Here is a 25,095-nt window from a genome sequence, read left to right on the forward strand (position 1 = left end):
GGTGGGTTTGAGTTTTATCACTTTTATTTGAATCCAAACGTAAAATGCAGCAAGAAATAGGAGAACAAAAGTTCAATGAGCAAAGTAAACCGATAACACTAACACTGTACTCCTGCAAATTGGCTACAGACCGAAAGGGGCACATTTTCTATGGCACATACTGCTTTGTGGGACAACACTACAGCTGCTGGAGGAACCACGGCTGCCATGAAGTAAAACAGGTAACGGCGAGAGCTGATACGGTGAAATTCTACAGGTTCACTGGAATGTAAGACAGCAACAAAAGGCCATTGTACTGTAAATACTAAACAACTTAAGCATCTCACATCACTGGGAGGTACTGCAAGTCACCCTGAGGTAACCGGAAAACAAGTAAGGGACTGGCTCTAATCAGGAACAGAGGCATGAGTAACTACATTTCTTTCCAAAAAATGTTTTTAAAAAAAGTCATTTTATCCTTACATATTCAAAACAACATCCCAAGACTGAAGTACAATAATAAATCTCATGTTGGAGCAAAACCTTTCAAGTTTAAGACTGAAGGGGAAATCACTGGGCTAGTTTGGGGATCAGAAACAGTTCAAGTGAATTAATGGCCTAAAGTGTTTTGATTTTTTTTTTGTTTCTCCCCCAATAATTGTGTCATCATTAATGACAGAAAAGCTAAAGCTGAAATTAAAATCCAGCAGATCTGGCCAGTAACTGTACACTTTGCAAAACCTGCATTGTTATTAAATTCTGAGCACAGCCCAAAAAACCTTGACACAACATCTGCAGTCAAGTATCAACTGTCACAGTTCTGCCACAATCTGACGTCGAAATACCTAAACTGTCTGCACAGCTCAGATGCATAAGCAATATCACTCAGATTGTCTTTCACAGTAACAACTATAATTGTTTCAGATACACCTTTATTCATGAAACATCAAAAATAACTATGTACATTGTTGTTTATACATCATAGATTTGAAAGATATTTTCCTCTTTAATAGTAAAATACTTCAGTCTAGCGCTCAGGCTTAGGGTTAAGTGCTCCGTTATTGAGTCGGGCCTAACTATAAGAGTTTGAGGATCATGCTAAGCTTGTCTAGTGTGCTGCAGCCCTGCAAAGCTGTGTAGCATGTAAGCAGACATCAAACAGATTGAACAGATTCAATGCAACTTCTTATTCAGAGGCTCAAGTTAAGCGTGGTTATTGATTGCGAAGCTTTGTCCTTTAGCATCATAGTTGGGTTTCATTTTTATGTCTGTCAATTTCATCAACAGCTTAAAGCCTCAGGAACACATGCTAGCATGTGTCCACACTACAGCTGTCTCTGGCTGTTGTTTATCGCCTGCCTCTTTATGTAACCGGTTTTAAAATACAAGGCAAACTGGACTGAGTACAGCAATGGCAGCAGCAAGTTAAGAGCTTAGATGTAGTAATCTGCAGGTGAGTCACTATGCTAAGATGCTAGAGAGCGTTAGCCCAAGTAATGGGTGTATAGAACCATTAAAAATAGCACAGAAACCAACTTTGACTATGTATGGCACATCTTTACATCACAAAGCAAAATGAAATATGGAAGACAGCAAATAAACTCTAGGAATGGAATTGAACTAGTGACCAATGATATCCAAACTTTTTTCAAAAACAATATAAACAGGACCCAAAGACACTTGATTGCATCATTTGTCTTTTACCCTTCAAACTTAGTGGTGCTCTGTTTGCAAACAAGAACTTGAATATCAAATCTACTTACTTTCTTGAAAGATTAAATTTATCAGCTTCACAAATCTGAAGCCAGTTACAAGCACGGACTTGCTATTGCTGAGCCATTCTCAGGAACTGTATGTAAGTGTGGTCCCAGTGTCCTTGAAGTCATACCAGTGTTATACATACAAAAGAGAATTATGTGAAAAGGAGTGTGCTGTGTTTGTTTAGCTGTGCTGCATCTCCTAGTTTTGCTCCCAAATTATGTTTACCCTAATCCATTCAACAAACACAGTTGTTAAAGATAAAAGGCAACTAGGTGACACCTTTTAAGTTCATCACCCAGACCTTTGTTTTCATATTTTCCCTCTTCTGACCAATGGTCATTATTAGGCAGTTTAATAATAATATTATCCCAATATTTGCAGCATTCCTTGTTAGGAACAGTGATTGTTAAATGGATGTGTTAGATGTGCAGTCACTGGTCCTCATGTCCAAGGTTAGGTTCATAGGTCAATAATCTCACTGCTGACACTGGCAGAATCGTCATGTCGACTGACTTCCAGGTAACTGCGTGACCCCACTGGCCTCGCAGCTCTCCCTCGCACACTTTCAGAGTCTGGGGTGATAAATGGTCGTGTGTCGTCCACTCCATCGTCCCCCAAATGTCCCGTTGAGGTTCTGGAGGGACGGAGTGAAACAGGGCAGGACACTGATGAAGGGACACTTGCTGCCCCATTTCCAGCCCATCTATGACCCTGGTGGGATGGTGTTGGGGGAGCAGTCACCTGCCTGCTGGGTACACTGCTGAGAACGCTTCCACCCAGTGGCATGGAAGACTCTGTTGGAGCCTCGCTACTCTCTGAGAGTAACTGAGGATCACTGTTCCTGCGAAGCCACGGCCCTTGACTGACCCCTGAGCCTGGGGAAGGGGACTGTAAGGTCTGGTTCAAAGGATGAAACAGGCTCCCTCCTTCAAGCAGGTGTTCTCTGTGCAGAGCCTCATCAATGCTGCGGGTCAAGTCAATGGGGGAAGGGGGGCGCAGGTCAAACTCATAGAAAGACAGGGAAGTATCTCGATCCTGATCCAGACTGCCACTCACCGAGCGCTGTGGAGGCTGGCCAAACGCCTGCAGTCTTAGGAGGGAGCCAGTAGAGCCATCAGATAGGCCTCGTTCTGCAGAGGGGACCCTATGGTTGCGTCCCCGGTTGCTGTCTTTGACACTGCGTGGCTGGACAGCGGCCTGCTCGTGGTTCTGATTTCTAATCAGACTCTTGCTGATATCAGCTCCAGGACGTTCCTGGCCTGCCCAGTTGTTAGGCACTTCTCCTGCTCCTGCTCCTGCTCCTCCTCCTCCTCCGCCCCCTACGCCATTACTGTCAGACTTCCTACAGGGCTTGCCCTTCAGGCTCTGGACTATCTTGGACCAACAGGTATGTGTTTGAGGAGAGCCTACAGAATGGCCAGGGGACGCCAAGTCTCCTGCTGCTCTGCCATCTTGTCCACCTTCTTCCCTTCCACGGCAACTCTGAGGCCTCCAGAACACCCAAGAACTCAGGAGTAGCAGAGAGAACCCCCAGGCCAGCTCCAGTAGCCGGGCCCAGAAGTGTACTAACCACCATCCCCAGTTGAAGCGTGTCCAGTCGCCTAACACTCCATAGAGCCACAAGGTAGCATGGACATGCAACCCACAACATAATGCCCCAAGAACTGCACACACTGCCAGCACTCGTCCCAGAATCACTCCTATTCTCCTGCTTCCTGTCCAAGCCTTTCTCCTTATTTCTTCGGAAAGTCCAGGCTGAGGAACAGCAGGGCAGCGTATACGTGGGAAGACATAGCAGAGAAAGCCCAGACAGATACCCAGACCCCAACACAGAGACAGGACTTGTAGGGTGACAGGCACCACAGGAGACAGGGCTGGGGAGAGCAGATCAGTTGCCAGCAGCAAGGTACACTGCAACACAGCCAGCACAGCCACCAGAGGAGGACGCTCCATGGTTGACGGTAACACGCTTAGTCCTGCCACCCTCAGGGCCAGCAGTGCCAGGGCAGCATGTGTCCATACCAGCAGGTGTAGGGGCAAGTTGTAGATGGCTGAAACTGCAGGACGAGGGAGGAATTTTCGTGTGCCATAGGGGTCAATGAGAAAGAGAGCTGCTCTAAGGCCTCCAGCCAGAAACAGCAAAGCATTGGCCAGTGCAAGAGCACCACGATGAGGGCAGTTTGTGCCAGGGGACAAGGTGAGGCCAAGAGCAGCTCCAGCAAACAGTAGGAGAAAGAGGCTTGCTGAGCCGTAGACGTGAAGTTCCCAGGCGAAAGCAAGTGTCTGACTTAGGTGACCCCAATAAAGAAGTGTGCCATTAGGTGAGGAACTGGCACTGGGAGAGGGGGCTGGATCAGAAGTGGAATAGGGAGCTAGGTGAGGAATGATTCCTAGTTGACGAGAGTTGTTCCTCTGACTGATACCGTTCTGATATGTGAGACGAAACCGTGTTTGGGTGACTGGTACAACACTTGCAGTAAGCATGGAAGAGGCCCCTGGAAAAAAAAAAAAAAAGAGAAACAGAGTTTTAGTTTTCAAATGTTTAAATACTTAAAACAAATATGCTATATATTTCTTAAATGACGTTTATCTAAAAACAATAATGATGTATAACTTTTGAGAGCCACTAGAGGGGTGTAGCTCACCATCACAATCATGAGCTAGACACATCAGACTTCAGTTGTGCAGAGTAACTTAATCAGCTCTGCAGAGGTGCATTGTTCAAGGTCTAGCTACACAAATAAGCCAAACTGTGATATCAAATTAAGTTTATTTTATGGTCTCTGGATCATAAAAACTACTTGTTTAGAATCACCAGTCAAATCTGATTAAGAAAATACCCTGGTAGTTGTGCTTTTACAAACATCTTTGCTGATGTGGATCTCTCCAACATTTAAAATCATGATATCTCTGCCAGCCATGCATTCATTTTCTCAACCACTTATCCAATTCAGGGTCGCCATGAGGTGAGAGGCAGGGTACACACCGGACAAGTCGCATGTTCACCATTACATTAGCATCAGTTTTCCTTTCACTCTCATCTCTGTGAAAATCTGATTAGTGTGTCACTAACATGAGCTGTTTAACCGTTCCCAAGTATGGAACTAACAAACCTAAAACACAGTGTCAATTTGCATAAGCACAAGTCTACAGTTTACATATCAAAGTAAAATAATCCAAAAACAAAGTACCTCTTCTAAAATTAGTTTACAGCTGAAATGTTATTCACAACATGCAAAAATCTCTAAAATTTGATGTGAATAGCACTCCAAGCCAGTCCTCTTGTTTATATTATAAATGCATCTGACTAACAAAAGAGCTCCTCTGAATAAGCGGGAAGCAATTGTCTGACTTAATTGGATTAGATTATGTAATTAAACAAGGACATCTCTGTTATGCAACTCAGTGATGTGTCACAGCACATGTATGAACCAGGGAAACTACTGTTCACATTTGCAGTATTATACAATACAAAATGACCTCATGGGACAAGACAAGACCTTGGCAATATAAGATCTCTCTCTCTCTCATTTTCTCATGCTCACACAAACTGTTTGTTCAAGGCACTCCGCCTTTTCTTCCAGGAATAGTACCCATGCACACAACAACATTATGACCATAGGTTCATTCGTCACCGAGGTCTTTGTGAGCTACTCAAGTGTACAGATAACACACAGTGTAAAATACATATCATTGGAGAAACCAGGGGAGTACCATAGTAACAATACTACTAAGTGTGATAATTTAGAAATAATTTAAGAAAGACAGCAAACATATACAATATAACAAGATGTTTCACACACATTTAAGCCTGATGGACGGTGGAATAGTACGATCCGTGGTAAAACACTCAAACCATCAACTACTTGGAGGACTTTAAGCCTGCCCTCACCCTGTAGAAGACATCCATAAAACTGCCACACTAAATAATGACTCACTCTGCCTCCCTCTGCCTCATTCCATCACACACACACACTCCACACACAAAAACGTTCCACTTTCAGGCTTCACATGGTTGAGCACTGCGTACAGATCACAGGCACACTCCTTTATTTATACAAAAGGTATGTTTTACTTCCTTTCCTCAAGTTGTTTTTTCTTTTCTAATAGAACCAAGATCCAGACACATTCCACATGTACTGATCACATTACACAGCTGGATACATTTAAACCTACCGCTGCCCTTGAGGTTTTTCTCTTTCGCATACACACTGCTAACACTACTTTGTATGTCCACATGTTGAAATGAGGTGAAACATAACTGGAGACCGTCTTGTGATTGGATAACTTGAGCCACGAAGCCTGTGAGTTCTCCAACCACACCCACCTTTGAAAATATAATATGTTTAAACACTGGATAAAGATACGTCATATGGTAAATACAGATACATTATAAATGAAAAAGAATCTATGAAAGGTATTTTTTTTTATCTCAATTATGCACCTATAAAGTTGATTGAATCTTGCACAACTGAGAAACTCCTGTGTCTAAACACAAAGAACTTAAAACCATTTTTGTGGTAGTTCCTGCTACAGTAGGCATCTCAAGGACCACTCGATAATATACACACACGCGCACACACACACACAGTATACTTGACTTTAAGGCTTAAAACAAAATTATTTTTGGTATACTCAAACCAGGTTACTTGAACTTTATCATCACATGACTCACACCTGGGAAAAAAAAATTAAAAATCCCAAACACAACTATGAGAGAAGGAGTGGCTGTACAATAGTGAATACAAAATTTTTTATCATCATTTCAAATCAGTTTTCTCCAGTAAAATTTAAAGTCTAGAAATCTATTTTATTTCACAGTTTTGGACGTGCATGGTCTGTGCCAACTCAGTCAAGGGAGAAGGGAGGAGGATTCTCATTTTAGTCAATCATTCTTTTTACTCCACCTGAGAGACAGAGCTTGATGGAGCTTTGACAATCACTAGAAACAATTTTATAGCCCGTTGACAGAGTTTTTATGTGCATACTTGTGCTGTAGCCTAACTAGCCGCTTTCTTTCAAGAAGAAAGAACCATGTTCTTTAGGGCAGTTAATGTTACTGTTTGTTATACAGATGAGCTTGGTAGGGAGAAATAAATCTGCCATTTGTGCTCATCAGGCTTGTTAATGCAAATAGCTCTGCAGATATAATGTACGTACACAAACTGGGGCTACAGTTCATGTGATCGAAATAGCCAATGTTCTGCTTTTTATTATGAGTGCAGCAGCTGCTACCACAGTTATAACTGAGTATGAAACAGCAAAGCAGACCTCGGACTCTTGCCTATTATGTCACAGTTAAGGAGAGGCCAAATGGCTTTGGCTGAACCAACCTAAGCTAATGTTGAAAAGAAAAAGAGTTAGTTCGTGTTTACAGAACAAAACACTGAGCATGGTTCCTTTAAAGGTGCTCTGAAGGAGAGTCCTGCTGTTTAAAAGTCATTACGATGTTATTCTTATGGTATCTAAGAGACTGGGTCATGTGTCCCATGTGTCAAGCTTTTCCTTTTCCATTTACTTTTCATCATCTCCTCTCCCTTCATCCCCTTTCCCCTCTGCATCTGGTTTTCATTGCCATCTCCACTCCTTGCATTTCTATGCCAGTACCTTTCCTGTACCACACTTTCACCCACCCTGTCTACTCTCTCATCGGTATTCCCAGTAGTCTCTTTTTTAGGCCTTACTTTTTCCCTTTTGTCTCTTATCTCCTTGCCTTGCTGCAATTCCACCCACCCCCTCTTAAGCTCACTCTCTCACCTCCCTTGCTCTGTCTACCCACACATTACAACCCCACTTTCCATGGAAACGTGTGTCTGCTTTTCCTTCCCTTTGAAGACTTTTTTTTTTTTATTCTTCCAGTAAAAAAGTCCCAGCTGCACAAATAATTCCATTTTAAATTAACAGAGGACACAGGAAACAGAACACAAGGCTCTTGTTTCTTACCCATCTTCGTTGACTGCACAGTTGTGCTTGCTGCATGTCTTCCTAGCTGTACTGTTTTGCTGAGCTGAGTTGTTGATTTGGAGGAAGCTGTCAGAGTAGAAAGAAGCACACTGGGCAAAGACGTATTTGTCACTTGTAGTTTTGTGGTGTTCGAGGGTGAACTCTTCTGGTTTGGGGCAGTAACTGGCTTTCCTGGAGGCTGGAGCCGTTTAGCACTAGAGCCAGTCGTGGTGGAGGATGGTTGGGGTAATATCACAGCAACAGAGTCCTGCTTTGGAGTAACTCTGTCAGTGGAAGGAGTGTTTGGTGCCAGTTCACCTGGAAATTTTGGGAAAGGAAACATTTGTTAAATGGTGCAACATCTTACCTTAACCCCTTACTATCACTAGGGCTGTGCAGTTCGTCAAAATTGAAATTCAGTTACATTTAAGGCCTCCAACAATTAAAAACAAGAGCACCGCTGAGTGGGTGCCAACACTCGGCTGTTTTGGATTTGTAACAACAGGGAAGGGGGAGGGAGGGGTTAGAGTCAAAGTGATTGTTATAGTAAAGTCAATGAACAAGTGTGCGACATTTGATGGATCTAGCTTGAACAGTATGCATCTATGGTGTGAATATAAACAACCTAGGTCACATGGTTTTTGATTTATTGCAGTCACAAAATTTTCAGAAAATCTGACCTATGACCTTTACCTTTAGGTCATGGTCGTCGAGATTGGAACTCAAAGATTTTTAGTAGATTCATCTGTGGTTTGAATTTGAACATTCTATGTCACATCATTCTTGAATTATGGCCAGTGTTAAAGTTTTTGTGGAACAGACGCCAACGCTGCGACAACAGCCGAGCTAACAAGATAATGGAGATAAAATGATTGGAGTTGAGCAACTCCAGTAAATAATCATGATCTTAATACTGACTAACATAACCGTGATTATGATTCTCAAGTAACTTTATGAGACAATCTAACATTTTGATTTCTCACCTTTTAATTGCACAGTCTTAAGTGTCTGCTGGGTTACCACAGGGGACAATGGCGTCCTCACTGTCTCAGTCTGCAGTGCTGTAGAAGCGATGCTGGTTGTGCTGGTGGTTGTCAACGCAAACAGGTGAGGCTTCACAGTCTGACTGTCCAGTGGTGGAGTTTTTAAATCAGAAACTTCAGAGGTCGCAGTCTGTGCCTGTGGCCGGTATTGTGCCATTTCATCATCAAATGTTGACAGAGGATTAGATGATTCCTCCTCCGCAAACATTACTGTACCTGATCCCAATCCTTGTGAATCAACACCCTGCCCTTCTTTGATTGTTCCTTCCTTTGGATTCGCTGCTGTCACTGACTTATCGCCTGCAGGCTCAGCCACTTCAGCAGAAGGCAATGCAGGTGGAGGTGGAGTTGAGCCTTTTGTAGTAGTATTTCCCTTTCTGAAAGCCCTGCTGAATGCTAAACTAGCTGTGTCAGTTCTGGGCCTAGAGGCAGTTGGTTGGGTTACAATTAGCTCACTACTAATGTTCTGCATAGAAAGGGCAGATTGAAGAGAGGGGTTGACCTGTCTCACTGATGGATGGACTCTTTGCCTCTGCTCCACTGTATTCGTAGTTGTTAACCTGTCCCGTACTGTAGCTCTGATGGGCACATCACTGCGCCCCCTAGGAGGCAAAGATGGCCAGAAACGAGGAGTCTGCTTGGTTGGTGGAGGTGAAGAACTGCTGGGCAAGTCCAGAAGAGAAAAGGAGGAAGAGTAGCCAATAACGGTCTGAGCACCGGCAAAATCGATGAAGCAGGTGAGGAAGGCCAGGAGCATGAGGGACATGGGAGCCATGGTCTCCCTCTGAGTGCTGAGCAGTGACTGGTTCCTCTGGAAATCTGTCTGTCACACCATCCTTTCACTGTGTTTCTGCTGAGAAAAACAGGAATTGTGTTAATTTTGCAAATACATTACGCAAGCACAGACACAGCATATGAAGCACAGCGAATATGTAGACACATCACACGGGTGCAGAAAAGGTGTTTCAAGACCTTCCTATATTGCATCAGATCAATCTAAAAGGTTTAACTTCTTTGCAGAGATTCCAGTATTCACGTTAATTTACCAGCAGTGGTCTGAAGCTTGTCTTAACAGGAATTATGAAGCAAGAATTTGTGGTTATGTCTGATTTAAAGATTATATGTTGCAGCCCTTGCTGTACTGATTCAGAGGGTAGGTCAGTGGAACTCCCACTGAGTTTTAGGAGCATGACACCAGCACACATACAGGGTGTGGTAAGGTGTATGATTTCAGAGGCCATTGCACACATGCCAATGCAAACGAACACACATAAAGACATAAGTTAAGCTTGTAAGTTATATAACAAGTCACACCACCAAAATGATCAAGCCAAGAAAGAAAAAAAAAAAAAAAACACGTCACAGATGGTTTTATTTAGTGGCAGATGGACATGTTAACTTTTGTCCTCACTATCTGTTCCATAAAATGTTCTTTGGAAAGAGTTTCAGTTTTTCTCAAAAATCTTCAGTCCAAGCATCAGGACTCTACTTTCTTTTTATTCCCTGTTATGTTTAAGTCGTGGATGCCAGGAGCTGACAGCTGTAACACTGAGTGTGGTGAAGCTCAGGGAGTCCAGTGGCACGTAGAAACCTCCAGGCCCCTGATGATTACACAATCCTACGAGTCATCTAGCCAAACAGCTGGCATTCACATCCCCGAAACAAGCTGTTCTTATCCAAAAAACACCCCTCTTCTTTCTCTCTGACTTATATAAATCTCCCTTCACATCAGTTTCTACCTATGACTCACAGTAAGAGATAACCTCAGGGATAAGAGTCAGGATCATACTTAAACTATAGCTGAAACATTAGGAGGGAAAGTACAGAAAATAGAACTCAGTGCCTTTGGGAGAATTCATTCTGCTGATGATGATTCACCTAGGGTCCATTCACAGCCATGATGCTTAGGTCTCAGAGGAAATACTGCAGCTCTACACCATTTGGCTGACACGCATTTTGTGTTCACGAACACATGCATTGCATGAGTAATCTGTGTGAGTATATGGAAAATATGTTTAAGTATGTGTAAGGCTGCACCATAGGTGAGAGAACATACTGTTGATATGTGAAGAAACATATTCTGTTCCTTTGCAAAACACAATCTCCCACACAAGCGCTTCTGAAGGGAAAAAAAACTGTCAATGAGTATGGCAATATAAGGGCTAGTATATCTTAATCTCCGCCCACTCACACTAGCGTCAGTGTTTATTTTCTTTCCAGTCTCAGCCACCTCTTCTGCTCTGTCTAGTTGGCTTTTGGCCAACCCCCATTTCCCCCCTTTTACTTTCTTTTCTTTTTGTTCCTTGTTTAGCTGGAGCTAGTTTAGAACAGGCCTCCAGCTCGCTCCTGTGTGGGGGTTTCTGAGAGAGTCCTAACAATAGAGAGATGAGCTGGGAAAAAAAGAAAATAGATGGAAGAACATGGAGGTAGGAAAGTGGCTTAAAGAGAGTTTGGGCAGGAGGGGAGAGATGGAGATAGAGGCATGCTGTAATGAAGCTGACAATGGAGGGTATGAAGAGTGTTAAAAGGATCTGGGACAAAATTAAGACTGGAAAAAGCAGTGAGGGCTGTAAAAATTTAGACTAAGGAGACTGGGTGAAGGTAGCCACTCAGGAGATGAATATCTGAGAAAAAAAGAGTCACAGCAACTATGTTTCAGGATTAACAGGTTTATGGCAAGCTGACATGGCCATCAAGCCAGGAAGCCATGTGGAGAAACTGATCCCACCTTTCTTCTGAGGTTAACTGGCAGGTGTGCAGTTTCTGGCACAAGAGCTCGAACAACCTGACTATTAGCACATAGCTTTTAGTAAACATAGCATTATCTTGATCTAAAAGCAAACCAGCATGTGTCAGTCAGTGTGTATGAGGGGAAGCAGAACAGAATAATGAGTCTCAAATGGCATTTGGCTTTAGTGGTGAGGGAGTAACATTCTGCTGCTGTATTCGAAACGCTGTCAGAATTAATCTCATCTCCACACATCATCCAAAAGAACACAGCAACACACAGGAGCAGCTCTCCAAAATGTTCTCCTTCACTGACAGCGTGACTATGAATTTCCACTGAACTAATACAAGCGGAGTAAATCTAGGCAGAAAGGCACCTCCTTAAAGGCTACAAACAAGCTTGTCCAATGTCATTTCCAACCACATACTCTACAAAGACTAGATCAGTGTAACCACTGATTCTGGGCTAGCATGAAAATCTGTATTCCCTCAGTCCTTTATGGCACATGTTCGCATACTTTATCCCATAGTCCACACACACAAATAAGACAGCACATCTCTCTGTGACTGTCCATGGGGAGAAGGCAGATGTGTGCATGGTCAAAGTATTTTTATCACGTTCAGCCCCCGGGGGACACAGACAGAACACATCACTCTGTATTTCATTTGCAGTGAGTTGAGCATGATGTCGTCACGCTCTCCTGCACAATATGTGCTTTGTCCAGTGCAGGAAATGCCCATGGATTACATATCCAATAGCCCAGCAGCATGTAACAATCTGAAGATTACTATAAACTCCTTGCCCACAGTATAGACCTGCTGGTTATACAATCTTATGATTCAGTACTACAACAGCTGTTACTAATCAGCTAGTAATCATAACAGTAGTGATGTCATGTCTACAGTAATGTATTAATATGACAAGCTAATGCTTGAAGTTTGTGCAGGGAACCCAGCAAAGAGGGGCTGTCTGGGCATTTAAGTCTTTAGAGGATCCTACTCTTTCTGGCAAATATTTTCTCTCCCTTGCTGCCAGATTCCAGACAGTCTGGCAGGGCAACATTTCCACTCATTTGAGTGAATGTTTCAATGTAAATGTGTGGACAGAAGCATTTTTGTCTTTTAGGCAATCTAATGTGCACTTGTCCGGTATAAACTTCAATACTTTATGGTGAAAGGTGTCCATCAGGGCAGAGTATAGAAAATTGTAAAATTGAGAAAATGAGTCAGAAGTCAAGGCCTGAATTGCAGTTGTTTATTTTGATAGTTCCAAATTAAAACACATTTTTGATTCATTTAGAGTGGAGTCATTTATGAACCCATTGTATGTTATATAGCAGGGGTAGGGAACTCCAGGCCTCGAGAGCCGGTGTCCTGCAGGTTTTAGATGTGTCCCTGATCCAGCACACCTGAATCACATATAGAAGTCATTAGCAGGACTCTGGAGAACTTGACTGCAGCCTGAGGAGGTAATTCAGTCATTTGAGTCAGGTGTGCTGGATCAGGGACACATCTAAAACCTGCAGGACATCGGCTCTCGAGGCCTGGAGTTCCCTACTCCTGTTATATAGTAATACTCTTCTGCTGCATTTGTGCTTATCATACAGTACTGTTTCCTTTATCTATGACAGATAATCTAAAAATGCTCTAATTATATGTGGTTTTCAATTGTTTTTATGCAAAAGGAAGTTAAAAACCAGAAACTTGTATTTGTACAATCATGTCTGTTACAAAGTTTCTTTGTTTCAATAATACTAGAAAACCTAAAGTACGTTTGAATGAATTAACACGAAAACTATAGACGAACTGGTGTCTCTGTAATACTTGGATCAACAACACATTGCAATGAAGTCATCATGGTCAGGTTTTTTTTTTTTTTTTTCATCCTTGACATCCATGCTTCTATTTAAAATAAAATCTCAACAATCATCTTATACCAAAAAAAAAAATCTAGATTCCCAAACATCTGAAAACAGCCAAAATGAGATGTCTAATTATGGAATAATTACCAACTAATTACAAATTCTGAAAAATAGAAAAGCACGGCTTTAACGTGAAAAAAATACACAAGTGTTTCATTATCTCTGTCACACTAATTGCCATTTAAAAAAAAAAAGCAGTTCAGTGGCTAACTGTTAGCAGAGACAAGATGCACAGAGATCCTGGCATGGAAGCCTAGACTTTACCGACGATCATTACGGAGGAACAAAAACACACCAGCCATTAGTTTTCCCAGACTTGAACCAACTCACCGCGAGAGGGAAAACTTTATTCACGCCCACCAGTGTATACCACATGTCAAAAACAACACGCCTCATTGGCTGTCGGCGTCCTCTGCCACATTAATATTTAACAAAAATAACTTGTCTGTAAACAACAGGAAACAAACATGCCTTTTGCACAATTGAGAGCATATCTGCCAACACCCCCACTTGCTCTCACATTGTCATTCTTTCAAATAACAAAAACATGAGGTTTCTTTCCTTACACTGTATACACTGATACACAATCAACCTCCAAAAATAAACCTTTCAAACTTAACCAGCTTAACTTTTGTGGCAGGTTTTGTCATCACATCTGCTACCATCTCATCTGTTGGACAATAACTCAAAATAATTTTTCCCTCATTCACAGTTGACCTTACAAAGTGATACTTTATATCAACGTGCTTACATCTCTGTCTGGTAACAGGATTCTTTGCCAATGCTATCGCACCTTGGTTATCTTCATAAACCTTAAACGGTGCATATTGCTGTCCATCGATACCTTCTAATAGTTGTAGCAGGTACAGACACTCTTGCACAGTTGCAGCTAATGCCATGTACTCAGCTTCACAGGTAGATAAAGCAACAGTGGATTGCTTTTTGGTTTTCCATGAGATCAAAGGACCATTCTCACTCAGACTTACACAATATCCAGTTGTGCTCCTTCTGTCAGTTAGATCTGCTGCCCAATCTGCATCGCTGTATGCTTGGACCTTCAGTTTCTCATCACATTTTCTGTAACACAGTTCTTTCTCAGATGTCCCCTTTAGGTATCTCAGTACATGTTTTACTGTAGTCCATTGTTCCTCAGTTGGCTCAGTGAAATACTGTGACAGTTTGCTTACTACAAAACTCAAATCTGGTCTTGTGCATGTAGCCAAATAGAGCAGGCTACCCACTGCCTCTCTATATTTCCTGACATTGTCCATCATGTCTGCACCATCCGTGTAGCTTACTTTCTGTTCACAGGGTGTCACTCTGGCTTTACAATCTTGCATATCAAACCTTGTAAGTATTCTTTCAACATATTTTTTCTGTGACATTCTTACACAGTCATCACTCTGGTCAAAATCTATACCAATGAAATGTTTCAGTTTACCCAAATCTTTCATTTTGAACCTTGCTGTGAGCATTTCTTTCACAATAGTCAATGCTTTCACATCACTGGCTGCGATAAGCAGGTCATCTACCCATATTATCAAGATCACTTTCTCATTTTCTGTCACCCTTGTGTAAACACAATGGTCAGCAGGATTCTGCACAAAGTTGTTTTCACTCAAATATTCATGCAACATCCTATTCCAATTTCTGCCTGATTGCTTTAGCCCATACAGTGACTTTTTCAACTTGCACACCAATCTTTTATCGGTGTCGGATTCCACCTCATAACCTTCTGGCTGTTCCATGTATATCTCATAATCTACCGGTGCATGTAGGTAGGCAGTTTTAACATCCATCTGATGTAAAATCATGTTTTCTTGCGCTGCCTTTTGCATCAATACTCTGATACTGGTCAGGTTAGCAGTAGGAGAAAATGTTTCCTCATAATCTACACCCATCTTCTGACTGTATCCTTTGGCTACGTATCGTGCCTTGTATTTTTCAGTTCCATCTACATTGTTTTTGATTGCATATACCCATCTACCCCCCACTGTTTTCTTACCCTCTGGCAAGGTGGTTAAGGTAAATGTGCCATTTTCTTTCAGTGACTCCATTTCTTCATCCATTGCACCTACCCATTTCTGAGAGTCAGATGACGTTACTGCTTCTCTGAATGTCAGGGGTATGTTACACATGACTCTGTAACAATAATCCATGTTAGTCAACACTTGATCACCACTGTCCTCACCAGTTACATATTCACTCAAATATTCTGGCTTTTTCCTCACTCTGGAAGGGTAACGTGCAGCCTCATGGTTTGTCTCACATTCTTGTGACTGGTTGTTCACCTCAGGCATGGTTACTGGAAGCTGACATTGAGCATCAGTATTTTCTCTAGTCTTGCTAGTCCTGTTTTGTACCTCAAAGTCATCATCATCACCTGGCATCATGTGAGTTTGTGTCTCTCTCTCTACAGTTGTTTTGATAACAAACTTCACCAGTCTGTGCTTCTGTACCTTCCCACTGTTAGGGTAGTAGACCATGTAAGCTGGACTATTCTTGTCATAGCCGACAAAAACTCCCTTCTCACATCTCGAGTCTAGTTTCCTCTTGTTCTGTCTGTAAACATAACACACTGTCCCAAATCTCTGCATCCTAGAAAGGTTTGGTCTTCTTCCTGTCAGCATTAGATATGGTGTCTGTTTTGTGCGTTTGTTAAAACATCTGTTCCTCACCACAGCTGCGGTTTGTACTGCATATGTCCATAACTCCTTAGGTAACTCACTCTCTATTAGCATACACCTGGCCATGTCAAAGAGTGTGCGCCAGTTTCGCTCGGCAGTACCATTCTGATGTGGCGAGTATGGTGCTGAAGTCTCATGCCTGATCCCATTTTTTCTGAGAAGTGCCTGGTAATCCTTCCCCATAAACTCCGTTCCATTGTCAGATCTGATACATTTAATTTGCCCATATGGGGCTGTATCAGCCACAAATTTCTGTGTTGCTTGTGTTGTGTCGCTTTTACTTTTCAGAAAATACACAAACACTGCACTGGAATAATCATCAGTGAATGATAATGCAAACCTATATCCATCTTTGGATTCTGGGTCTACTGGTCCTGCTAGATCTGTGTGCACCAGTTCTAGAGCAGCCTTGGCTCTTACATCAGGCTCCCTGTTCCTAGTCTGAATAAACTTCCCCTGTGTGCATACCTGGCAATGTAGGGCTGATTTATCAGTTTTACCTTTGATTGTCATACCATTGACAACACCTTGTAATTTTTGAATGTCATCATAATTGCAGTGCCCTAATATTTCATGCCATGTTTGCATGTCATAGCAACCGTTACACTGGTCATCACTTTTGTTCACTGTTTGCAAGTAGTACAATCTGTTATATTCATATATGGGAAACTTTGTACCGTCTCTGTGCTGTAGGGTATTTTTCTCTTGCTTGAAAATAACAGTTGCTCCGCTGGAAGTAGCTGCTTTTACAGAAAAGATGTCCTGTGGGTATGAAGGAATGTACAGTGCCTGCCTCAGAGTTGTTTTGTGGCACTGCCCCCTGCTGTCGATCAAGCAAACCTCTGCATCTCCTCTGTGCTCTGCGACTCCGTTGCACTTCGTACCATCAGCCAGCTCTACGTAGTGTGTCTTGGCCTGGAAGCTGTCATCGAATTTTACAAACTTTGCAATATCCGTAACGATATGCGAAGTTGCTCCCGTGTCCACCATCAGACCTTTCTTTTTGACGCCACGCCCTGACTGGATCCCTGGATCCTCGTCGCTCGTCCGGAATGCATAATCCTTGCCGCTTGGTTCCTCAGAAACTTTTCGCGCGTTGTCCCGTCGCTGTTTCCCTCTGCAGGTTGCGTCCCGATGTGTAGAGCTTTTACACTCACTGCACCACTGCTTGCGCTGACACATTCTGGCTTTGTGTCCCCTTAATCCACATCTGAAACACACAATGTCTGTATTCCCGGCTCCCCGGTCATTTGGAATTTCAGACGCGGGTTTGTCACCCGGCCGTGCTCCTGCTTTCATGACATTATCCGCCGATGCTACGGTGCGCATTTTCTCAGTGTCCTCATAGCTCCGCAGTTTAGTTTTAAATTCTGCAAAGGTCACTGTCACTTCACTTTGTGTGATATGGATAGCAAACGGTCTAAATGAATCTGGCAGTCCCTTTAAAACCATTGCTACCAATAACCCATCACTCAATGTCTCACCAGCATTTCTCAGGGCAGTGATGGCGGCCTCTGCCCGTATTACATACTCAGTCACACTCTCACTGGTAGACTTTTGGAGTGAAGTCAGTTCTGTATACAGACTAATTATGCGAGGCTTTCCTTTACCTGCATAATAGTCCCTTAGGATCTTCAGCGCTTTCTGCCCATTGTCCGCCGCTTCTCGCATCACTAGAGACAAACTTTTGTCATCCAGGAACTGGATCAGCTCCGCATATGCCTCTGCGTTTTTCGCGCTGTCCTCTTCTTCCTCGACGCCGGCAGGCTGCTTCAGAATGATATCTTTCAATCCTTGCAATCGAAGATGGCCCAAAAATTTCGTCTCCCACAGTTCATAGTTCTTTTCATCTCCGTCAAAAACTAGCCGAGACCAGCGGTTATTTGACTCGGCGACCCGTCGACTCATGGTGTTAGCATGCTAACTCTCACCGGACACGCTGTACGTTGCGACGTTTCTTTCGGTGGAAAATCACTTGACAACTTTCTCTGGGCAAGTCTAAGCTATACTGGGCCCATAACCTGTTAGCAGAGACAAGATGCACAGAGATCCTGGCATGGAAGCCTAGACTTTACCGACGATCATTACGGAGGAACAAAAACACACCAGCCATTAGTTTTCCCAGACTTGAACCAACTCACCGCGAGAGGGAAAACTTTATTCACGCCCACCAGTGTATACCACATGTCAAAAACAACACGCCTCATTGGCTGTCGGCGTCCTCTGCCACATTAATATTTAACAAAAATAACTTGTCTGTAAACAACAGGAAACAAACATGCCTTTTGCACAATTGAGAGCATATCTGCCAACACTAACAACTGTGATTGACAATTCGTTAACCAGTGAGCACGCAGTTTTATACCACTAATAATCCTTCATTTTGAAACATGGCATGACCCAGATTTGTAAAACAAATTTGAATTTTTATCTTGGCAGTTTCAAAGAAAGAGTCGAGCTGTTGTCATAGCTTTGGTGTCGGCGGCGTCTGTTCCACAAAAACATTAATGCTGGCCATAACTCAAGAACGATGTGACCTAGAATGTTCAAATTCACACCATAGATGCGTCTACTAAAAATCTTCGGCAAGTTCGAATTTCAGCAACCTTAACCTGAAGGTAAAGGTCAGAGGTCAAGCTTTCTGAAAATCTTGTGAACACAATAACTCGAGAATGAAGTAACCTAGGATGATACATAGATGCATGCTGCTCAAGCTAGATCCATCAAACTTCACACACTTGTTCACTGATTTTACTATAACAGTACTTTGAACCCCACCCCTGCCGCTTCCCCCGTTACAAATCCAAAACAGCCGAGCATTGGCTCAGCAGTGCTCTTGTTTATTCAATATTACCCAAATTGAGTGACTGAGCCCATAAATTCAGGAAAGCATTAGAAAGCCATTTTCCGAAGTATTTTTGCGACCACAACTATCGCCATCTAGTGGCCATCTTCTATCTTCAGCCAGAATGCACGTTTAAGGCACTTCCACACCGGCTTCATTTTTCCAACACAGACGCTACATCCATTTTTATACTGTCGCTGAGCTGTAATGAATAGTAGTGCTTTGAGCTGAATGTTAATGTTAGCAACACACTCACAATGTTATAGCTACCATGCTATTGTTTTGCATAACTGAAGGGTTAAAGCTGATGTCATTCATTTTGTGAGTTGACTGACTGGCACTGCTATTAGTATGGCTGAAAAATGAAAAACTGCTGAGCATTAGTCTCAATCTGTATATGTGTGCAGATGTATGCTTGTGCTCCATCTATGTCAGTATAGGTAGGCCTCCCAGCTAAAGACAGGGAGCTCCAATACCTGCATTGATTTTTAATATTCACTGTCAAGGTGGCTGTCTCATGAAGAAGGCTTACTTATCAAAGGTTATCTGTGAGCAGAGAAGAACTTGGCTAAGAGTGTGTTTCTACAGATGGAAAAACACACTCCCTTTAGGGGTCACCACAGTGGATCACCCACCTCCATCTCACCCTGTCCCTAGCATCCTCCTCTGTCATACCAATCCTCTGCGTGTCCTCCTTCACTCCATCTACAAATCTTCTCTGGTATCTTCCTCTTTTCCTCCTGCCTGGCAACTCCATATTCAGCATCCTTTATTCAATATACCAACTGTCCCTCCTCTGCACATGTCCAAACTATCTCAGCCTTCTCTAACTTTGTCTCCAAACTGCTAAACCCGAGTTGTCCCTCTGATATACTCACTTCTAATCCTGTCCATTTTGGTCTCTTCCAATAAGAAGCCTCATGTGAAGAAAATAAGGAAATATGTAAATCTTTCAAGCACAAATGAAAGAAGATGAATGTAAAGATTACAGGAGAGGTACAGCAGGAGGGAGAGAAAATGAAAATGGATAAACGGAAAGAAATAAAGAAAGAAGCTGGGATAACCAAGCAGAGACTGGTGTGTCAGTGTGTGTTACTGCTCACACATTAGCTTACTCTACAGATGTATAACTTGTTTGTACTGCGTTTTAGAGGGTGGAGAGGTAGGACTGTGAAGCAGTGTGTGTGAATTAGTGTGTATGTGAGACAGAGTGAGAAATAGTGAGAGGGGGGAAATGGAAGTGGGAGTAAGTGTGGTTATGTTGGTATGCAAGTCGTGTGGGAGGTCGCTGATTTGACCGTTAAAATAAATTCCTCACCTTGAAACAACATATGGATTACAAACAACTCCTGCTTGCTACCACATAAAATTATTTTATTAAAAAGACCCTAAACTGTTGTTTTTGTCATACACGAACTCTTTACATACATTAGTGACTCTCCAAAAAGTTTTCCAGGTGAGGTCACCCAACTTTTAGACCACCGCCTCAGAGTAAAACCATACATTTATCTCTTGATACAAACCATAGCCTGTCAAAGATGCCTCTCTCAGGGGTGGGGGGGTCTAAACTTCAACAGAGTAACTGACCACACAGCGTGGACATGCTATCCAAGGAGAAGAGGCTCCTGAACCAATTGCCTATGCCTTTGATCCCCAGTTGAAGCGGATGTCCCGCTTAAAATTGCTGAGCTCCATAACATCTTTGAGTGATGTTCCGCCTTTACATGAGCCACAGATCAAAGGCTGAAGGTCAGCTACAAAGGCTAAGACCCTTAACTGCACTCCATACATAAAAAGACACACATCTAGGCAGACACAAAGAAAATGCAGGCTGGGAATACTGACATATGACAGGTGACCATGGAGAAAAAGTCAGCCAGAAATTTTACATTAGACAAATATTACTGAAACTTAAATTAGCACTCACATGTTAAACACGCCCTGAAAGATAGCAGGTCTGCTGACAGATTGAGACCGCTGCCAAACTGTGTCAAGCCACAAAACACTTTCAAGAAAATAGATTGCAGGCATTGCAAGTCATAAACTGTTGGCCTTTTACTGAACCACGGCTTTACTTTAACCCCAGACACTCACATTGTTACAGCTGCATGCAATAAAACAGTGTTGTGTGGCAATTTACGAAGTTTGCAAGCAAGTTGTGTGCAAAATGAAGTAAGCTGCTATATCCTCTGCATGGCTATCTTTGATGGATATTAAGCATTTACTGGGCTGTTTCATCTTCCCACAGGCAATGAAGATCCAGACCCATAAAAGAGCTTGTGTACAGATTATCTTCTGGGATGAGTGCTTCATTGATATCTTGAATTATGATTTATTTTCCAGTCTGACAGTTCAGGACTGTCTGTTCTGGCACGGTTTAACTATGGTGCTTGTTTAAAGTTCTCCAGCTCAGTATGAGTGACTACTTGTAGTTGCAGTGCACCTTTTATGGACTACTTAATACTGAGGCACGCAGTCATGGATCATCTTATGTCTTGTTACACAAAAGTCTTTCTTGAGCTGCTTTAGAACAGAATAGGGCCCTTTTCTCCTGTCAGCGGATGAGACTGTTACACTCCAACTCTTTCTGCTCGCCTACATCCAGGAGCACTTTGGAGCAGCTCCTTGACAGACGCGTCTGTGCGGTTTCTCCCATTCTTTCTTCTCACGTTCCACTTAAATCCCGATGAGGCATGGGTGTGAATCCAGACCATCTAAACAAGTGCCGCAGCGCTTTTGCGCATATGCTAAAGTTGGACAAGCCTGCTATCCTGTGTAAACACACTTAAAAAACACATGTCGCGCACCTGCCAGCGGTGGCCAAATAAAGAGATAATAGGGCCCACTCCACTTGTTGCTGTTTCACCAAAAGAAAACAGATTTTTTTTTTTTTCATCTGCCTTCCTGCCTATTCGATTTCCTTGTGTGTTTTTGGGGGATTCAGGAGTGACATTCACGTTATTATTTTTTTGGTTGTTTATTTCGGTAGAGTAATTTAAAATTAGTAGTTTATATTTCAGTGACGTTAGTTACCGCCGGTCACGAAGAGATATAGTAACGGCGTTACGTTACCGTCCTAACGACAGGAAGACGCGGCCGCGGTGGCTTTGACTGCCAAAAATCAACTAAACTGTCGCTTTTTCTTGCACTCCCTACGATGAGGATATAAACCATTGCCCCCCTGACTTCATATATAAAGTTCAGTACCACACAGGAAACCAGGTACAGGTAAAACGCTAAAATAAAACCTGCAGCGTGTGGTCGCCTGTAAACCTGATCCAAAGGCTGATATCGCGGAACAGGTAGAGGTAGCCTTACGCCTATCACTGCGCAAAGAAGCGTCGCCGCATAGCAGTCAACCAGCAACTGTTATCCTTAAAGTGTGTCCGTTACTAGCAAACAGACGTACCTGCAGGTCTGGGAGGCTCCGCTCCGATGGCGTTCGCTGCGGCAGGGATATCAGGACCAGGACATCCTGAAGTAAAAGCAAAAGGTGTCGTCCAGGTTTACCGCTTTTCACACGCAGGATAGGCGACAACCGCCAGGGGTGGTGGTGAAACCGGTTCTCTATGGGCACAAAAATAGGTTGCCTTTCATCAGCGTTATACCGTTGCCAGCTTTCTGGCCATGAGCTACTGAGATGTACGCCCCCTCCGACTGCTCCATCTCTCTCCAGATCTCCAGATCGCTCCCTCCCTCTAGTTTTTTTTCTCCTCACAAGCGGATAAACGCGACCGCCTGCCTATCACCTTCCGCCTGGCACGCCTCTCACGCAATAGCAGTTTAGACTGAGCTCCGTGTCACCGTGTCTACCTTTACAAAGCAGCGTGTTTAGATGATGCCCAGTGGAAATATGACGACACTGCCACTGACATCATCACACAGCTTGCAGTACTATCCAGGTTCTGGGGTTTTTCCTCGGATTATAGCTGATTGTCTGTTATGTGTGTTAAACTTAAAGTGACCGGGTGGGGTGAAAGTAGTGTCATATTTGCGTGGACAGGTGAGGAGACACCTGAGATTTCTCTGTGCAGTGTGGACAATAAGTTCGGTGCTGAGCTGTGCATGAAACTCTAGCCTCCAGCTCCTCTGCACTGTCCTCCAGCCAGGCTTTTGTGGAGGGAGCGAGCCAGCCCGAGCCAAGCTGATACTGTTTCCTCGTGCTGCACCTTGGCTCAGTGCCGCCCCCCCCCGCCTGATTGTCTCTGTGCCTTGCACAAACAAAACATTCTCTAGTTTGGACATGCTGTTGAGGCTGCAGCTTTGCACTGACTGAGTCCAAACACAGACATAAGTTGACATGTTTACTGCAGACATTAATCCTACTTAGGTTCAGGTCTCACACTCAATCACCTCTGTATTTGTCACTTTCACTATATTGTCTGGACAGTACATCTGAGTCTTAAAATATCCTGTACTGCTCAGGGGATTGTTCCTAATGCCATTATTACTGAGCAAGCAGGAGACACGTAAGGTTTGAACAGGTGGAGCAAACACTTCTGCATGATCACATTATTGTACACAGATTATGGCTAATCCAGGTAGGCAATGAGTAATCTAACTACATATTTTAAAGCACCCACCAAATATAGAAGAATAGGTGAGTGTCAGGCAGTTGAGAAAATAAGGAGTACTTTTTTTTTTTTTTTTTTTATACAGCGCATACTGAATATTGTCTGCTGTAAGTAAAGGATTCAATTCACACTTTTCTTAGATGTGGTATATTCACATTTTCCCTGTCACTTTCTCCCTCATTATCTTTACATATCTTTAAATTTCTTTCTCATTCTACCAACACCCATGGGTGTTTCCAGGAATTTTTTTTAATCGGGTGGCACAGAGGAGTCCAAAAGAACATGTGGATCCATGGAAAATTAAAAATTCTTTCAGAAATAAAAATCAAACTCGAGCACTTGTAAACTGGCTGAAAATTAGTGCAGTATAACAGTTTCCTCCTGCCTCCATAAACACGGATTAGGAGAAAGAGCTGCCCCCGTAATAATATAGCAGCCACCCTGAAGTACAAGATTTAATGGTGAGGTAATGGAGCTAATAAAATATAGTCTGATTACAATAGTGAATATGTTTAATTTTACTGCAGAAGTAAAGAACAGTGTTTCACACATCTTTTGTTTACAGTAAAGGAATAAGAGAATGTTAGTGGACTAAACCACTGTGAGGTACATGATTGGGAGTCCATCTGTCAGAGCTCATATATTTATTCTTTCCATCTATATGTAAACCAATAGCTTTCCTTCCATCCATCCATCCATCCATCCATCCATCCATCCATCCATCCATCCATCCATCCATCCAATTCATAGTCGCAGAGGGGATGGAGCCTATCCCAGCTGTCACAGGGTGACAGGCAGGGTACACTGGATAGTTTGCCAGTTTGTTGATTTAGGTAAGGAAAGGCAAAATTATTTATATAGCACCATTCAAACACTACGGTGCTTTAGAAGATGAAATTAAAACAAAAATTAAACAGAAAAAGAAAGAAAAAAAGACAAAAATAATGGCATTAATAATAAGAGCAACAATAAAAATAACAAATATAAAAGCAACAATAACACAGCACAGCTACCCGGTTTAACTGCATGCAATAATTATTTAACAATACATAGTTATATATTTACATTATGAAGATTATGAACCTCACTCCCTATTGGACCCATGGTTACTCTGAGATGACATCACAATCACTTGGGACACATTCAAATTTCACATCATCTAATTTTTAAAAATAAGCTGTGATGAAATTCAAATTAAGATACATTTACATGTGTTTTTCTTTTTTAAATGACACATCAGTTTGTTTCTTGTTTCTTCCACGCTGTATTTTTTTTGGCCAATATGGGAGTTGTTGTACAAGCCTGCAGCTTACTGTCACTAAAGGTGTAGTCCAAGTTCAGTTTCTATAATTATGATGTGTGTGTGTGTGTGTGTGTGTGTGTGTGTGTGTGTGTGTGTGTGCAAATAAATAAAATGAAAATAGTCAGATGAGTCATTCCCGTTGCTCTCATCTGAATTTTAAACAGGAAGAGAGCTCAGAGGTGTTCAGAAGCTCTGTAAGACGTCGGTTTTCTCATGTCACATTGAGTAAAGCTGAAACTTTCTTTTTTAAAAAGGCATGCCCCAACATGAAGTGTCTTTTCAACGGTTCTCTGCATTAGGCATTAACCCAC

General features: G+C 42.6%; 1 protein-coding gene across 2 annotated transcripts; it reads right to left on the reverse strand.

The window, feature by feature from the left end:
• Positions 1–6: 6 nt before the first annotated feature.
• Positions 7–22,862, reverse strand: LOC115783546 (proline-rich transmembrane protein 3). 2 transcript variants are annotated; one of them, XM_030734422.1, is made up of 4 exons: positions 22,317–22,862; positions 8,667–9,576; positions 7,684–8,001; positions 7–4,235 (listed from the first exon to the last, which is right to left on the reverse strand). In XM_030734422.1, exons 2-4 carry the CDS (start codon positions 9,499–9,501, stop codon positions 2,200–2,202), a joined length of 3,189 nt encoding a protein of 1,062 aa, XP_030590282.1. In that variant the 5' UTR covers positions 9,502–9,576; positions 22,317–22,862; the 3' UTR covers positions 7–2,199. The 2 variants fall into 2 exon arrangements, with proteins under 2 accessions (XP_030590282.1, XP_030590281.1); XM_030734421.1 differs by having other exon boundaries at positions 8,667–9,579.
• Between the last annotated feature and the right edge of the window lie 2,233 nt (positions 22,863–25,095).

This window comes from Archocentrus centrarchus, chromosome 7 (assembly GCF_007364275.1).
Source record: "Archocentrus centrarchus isolate MPI-CPG fArcCen1 chromosome 7, fArcCen1, whole genome shotgun sequence".
NCBI lineage: Eukaryota > Metazoa > Chordata > Actinopteri > Cichliformes > Cichlidae > Archocentrus > Archocentrus centrarchus.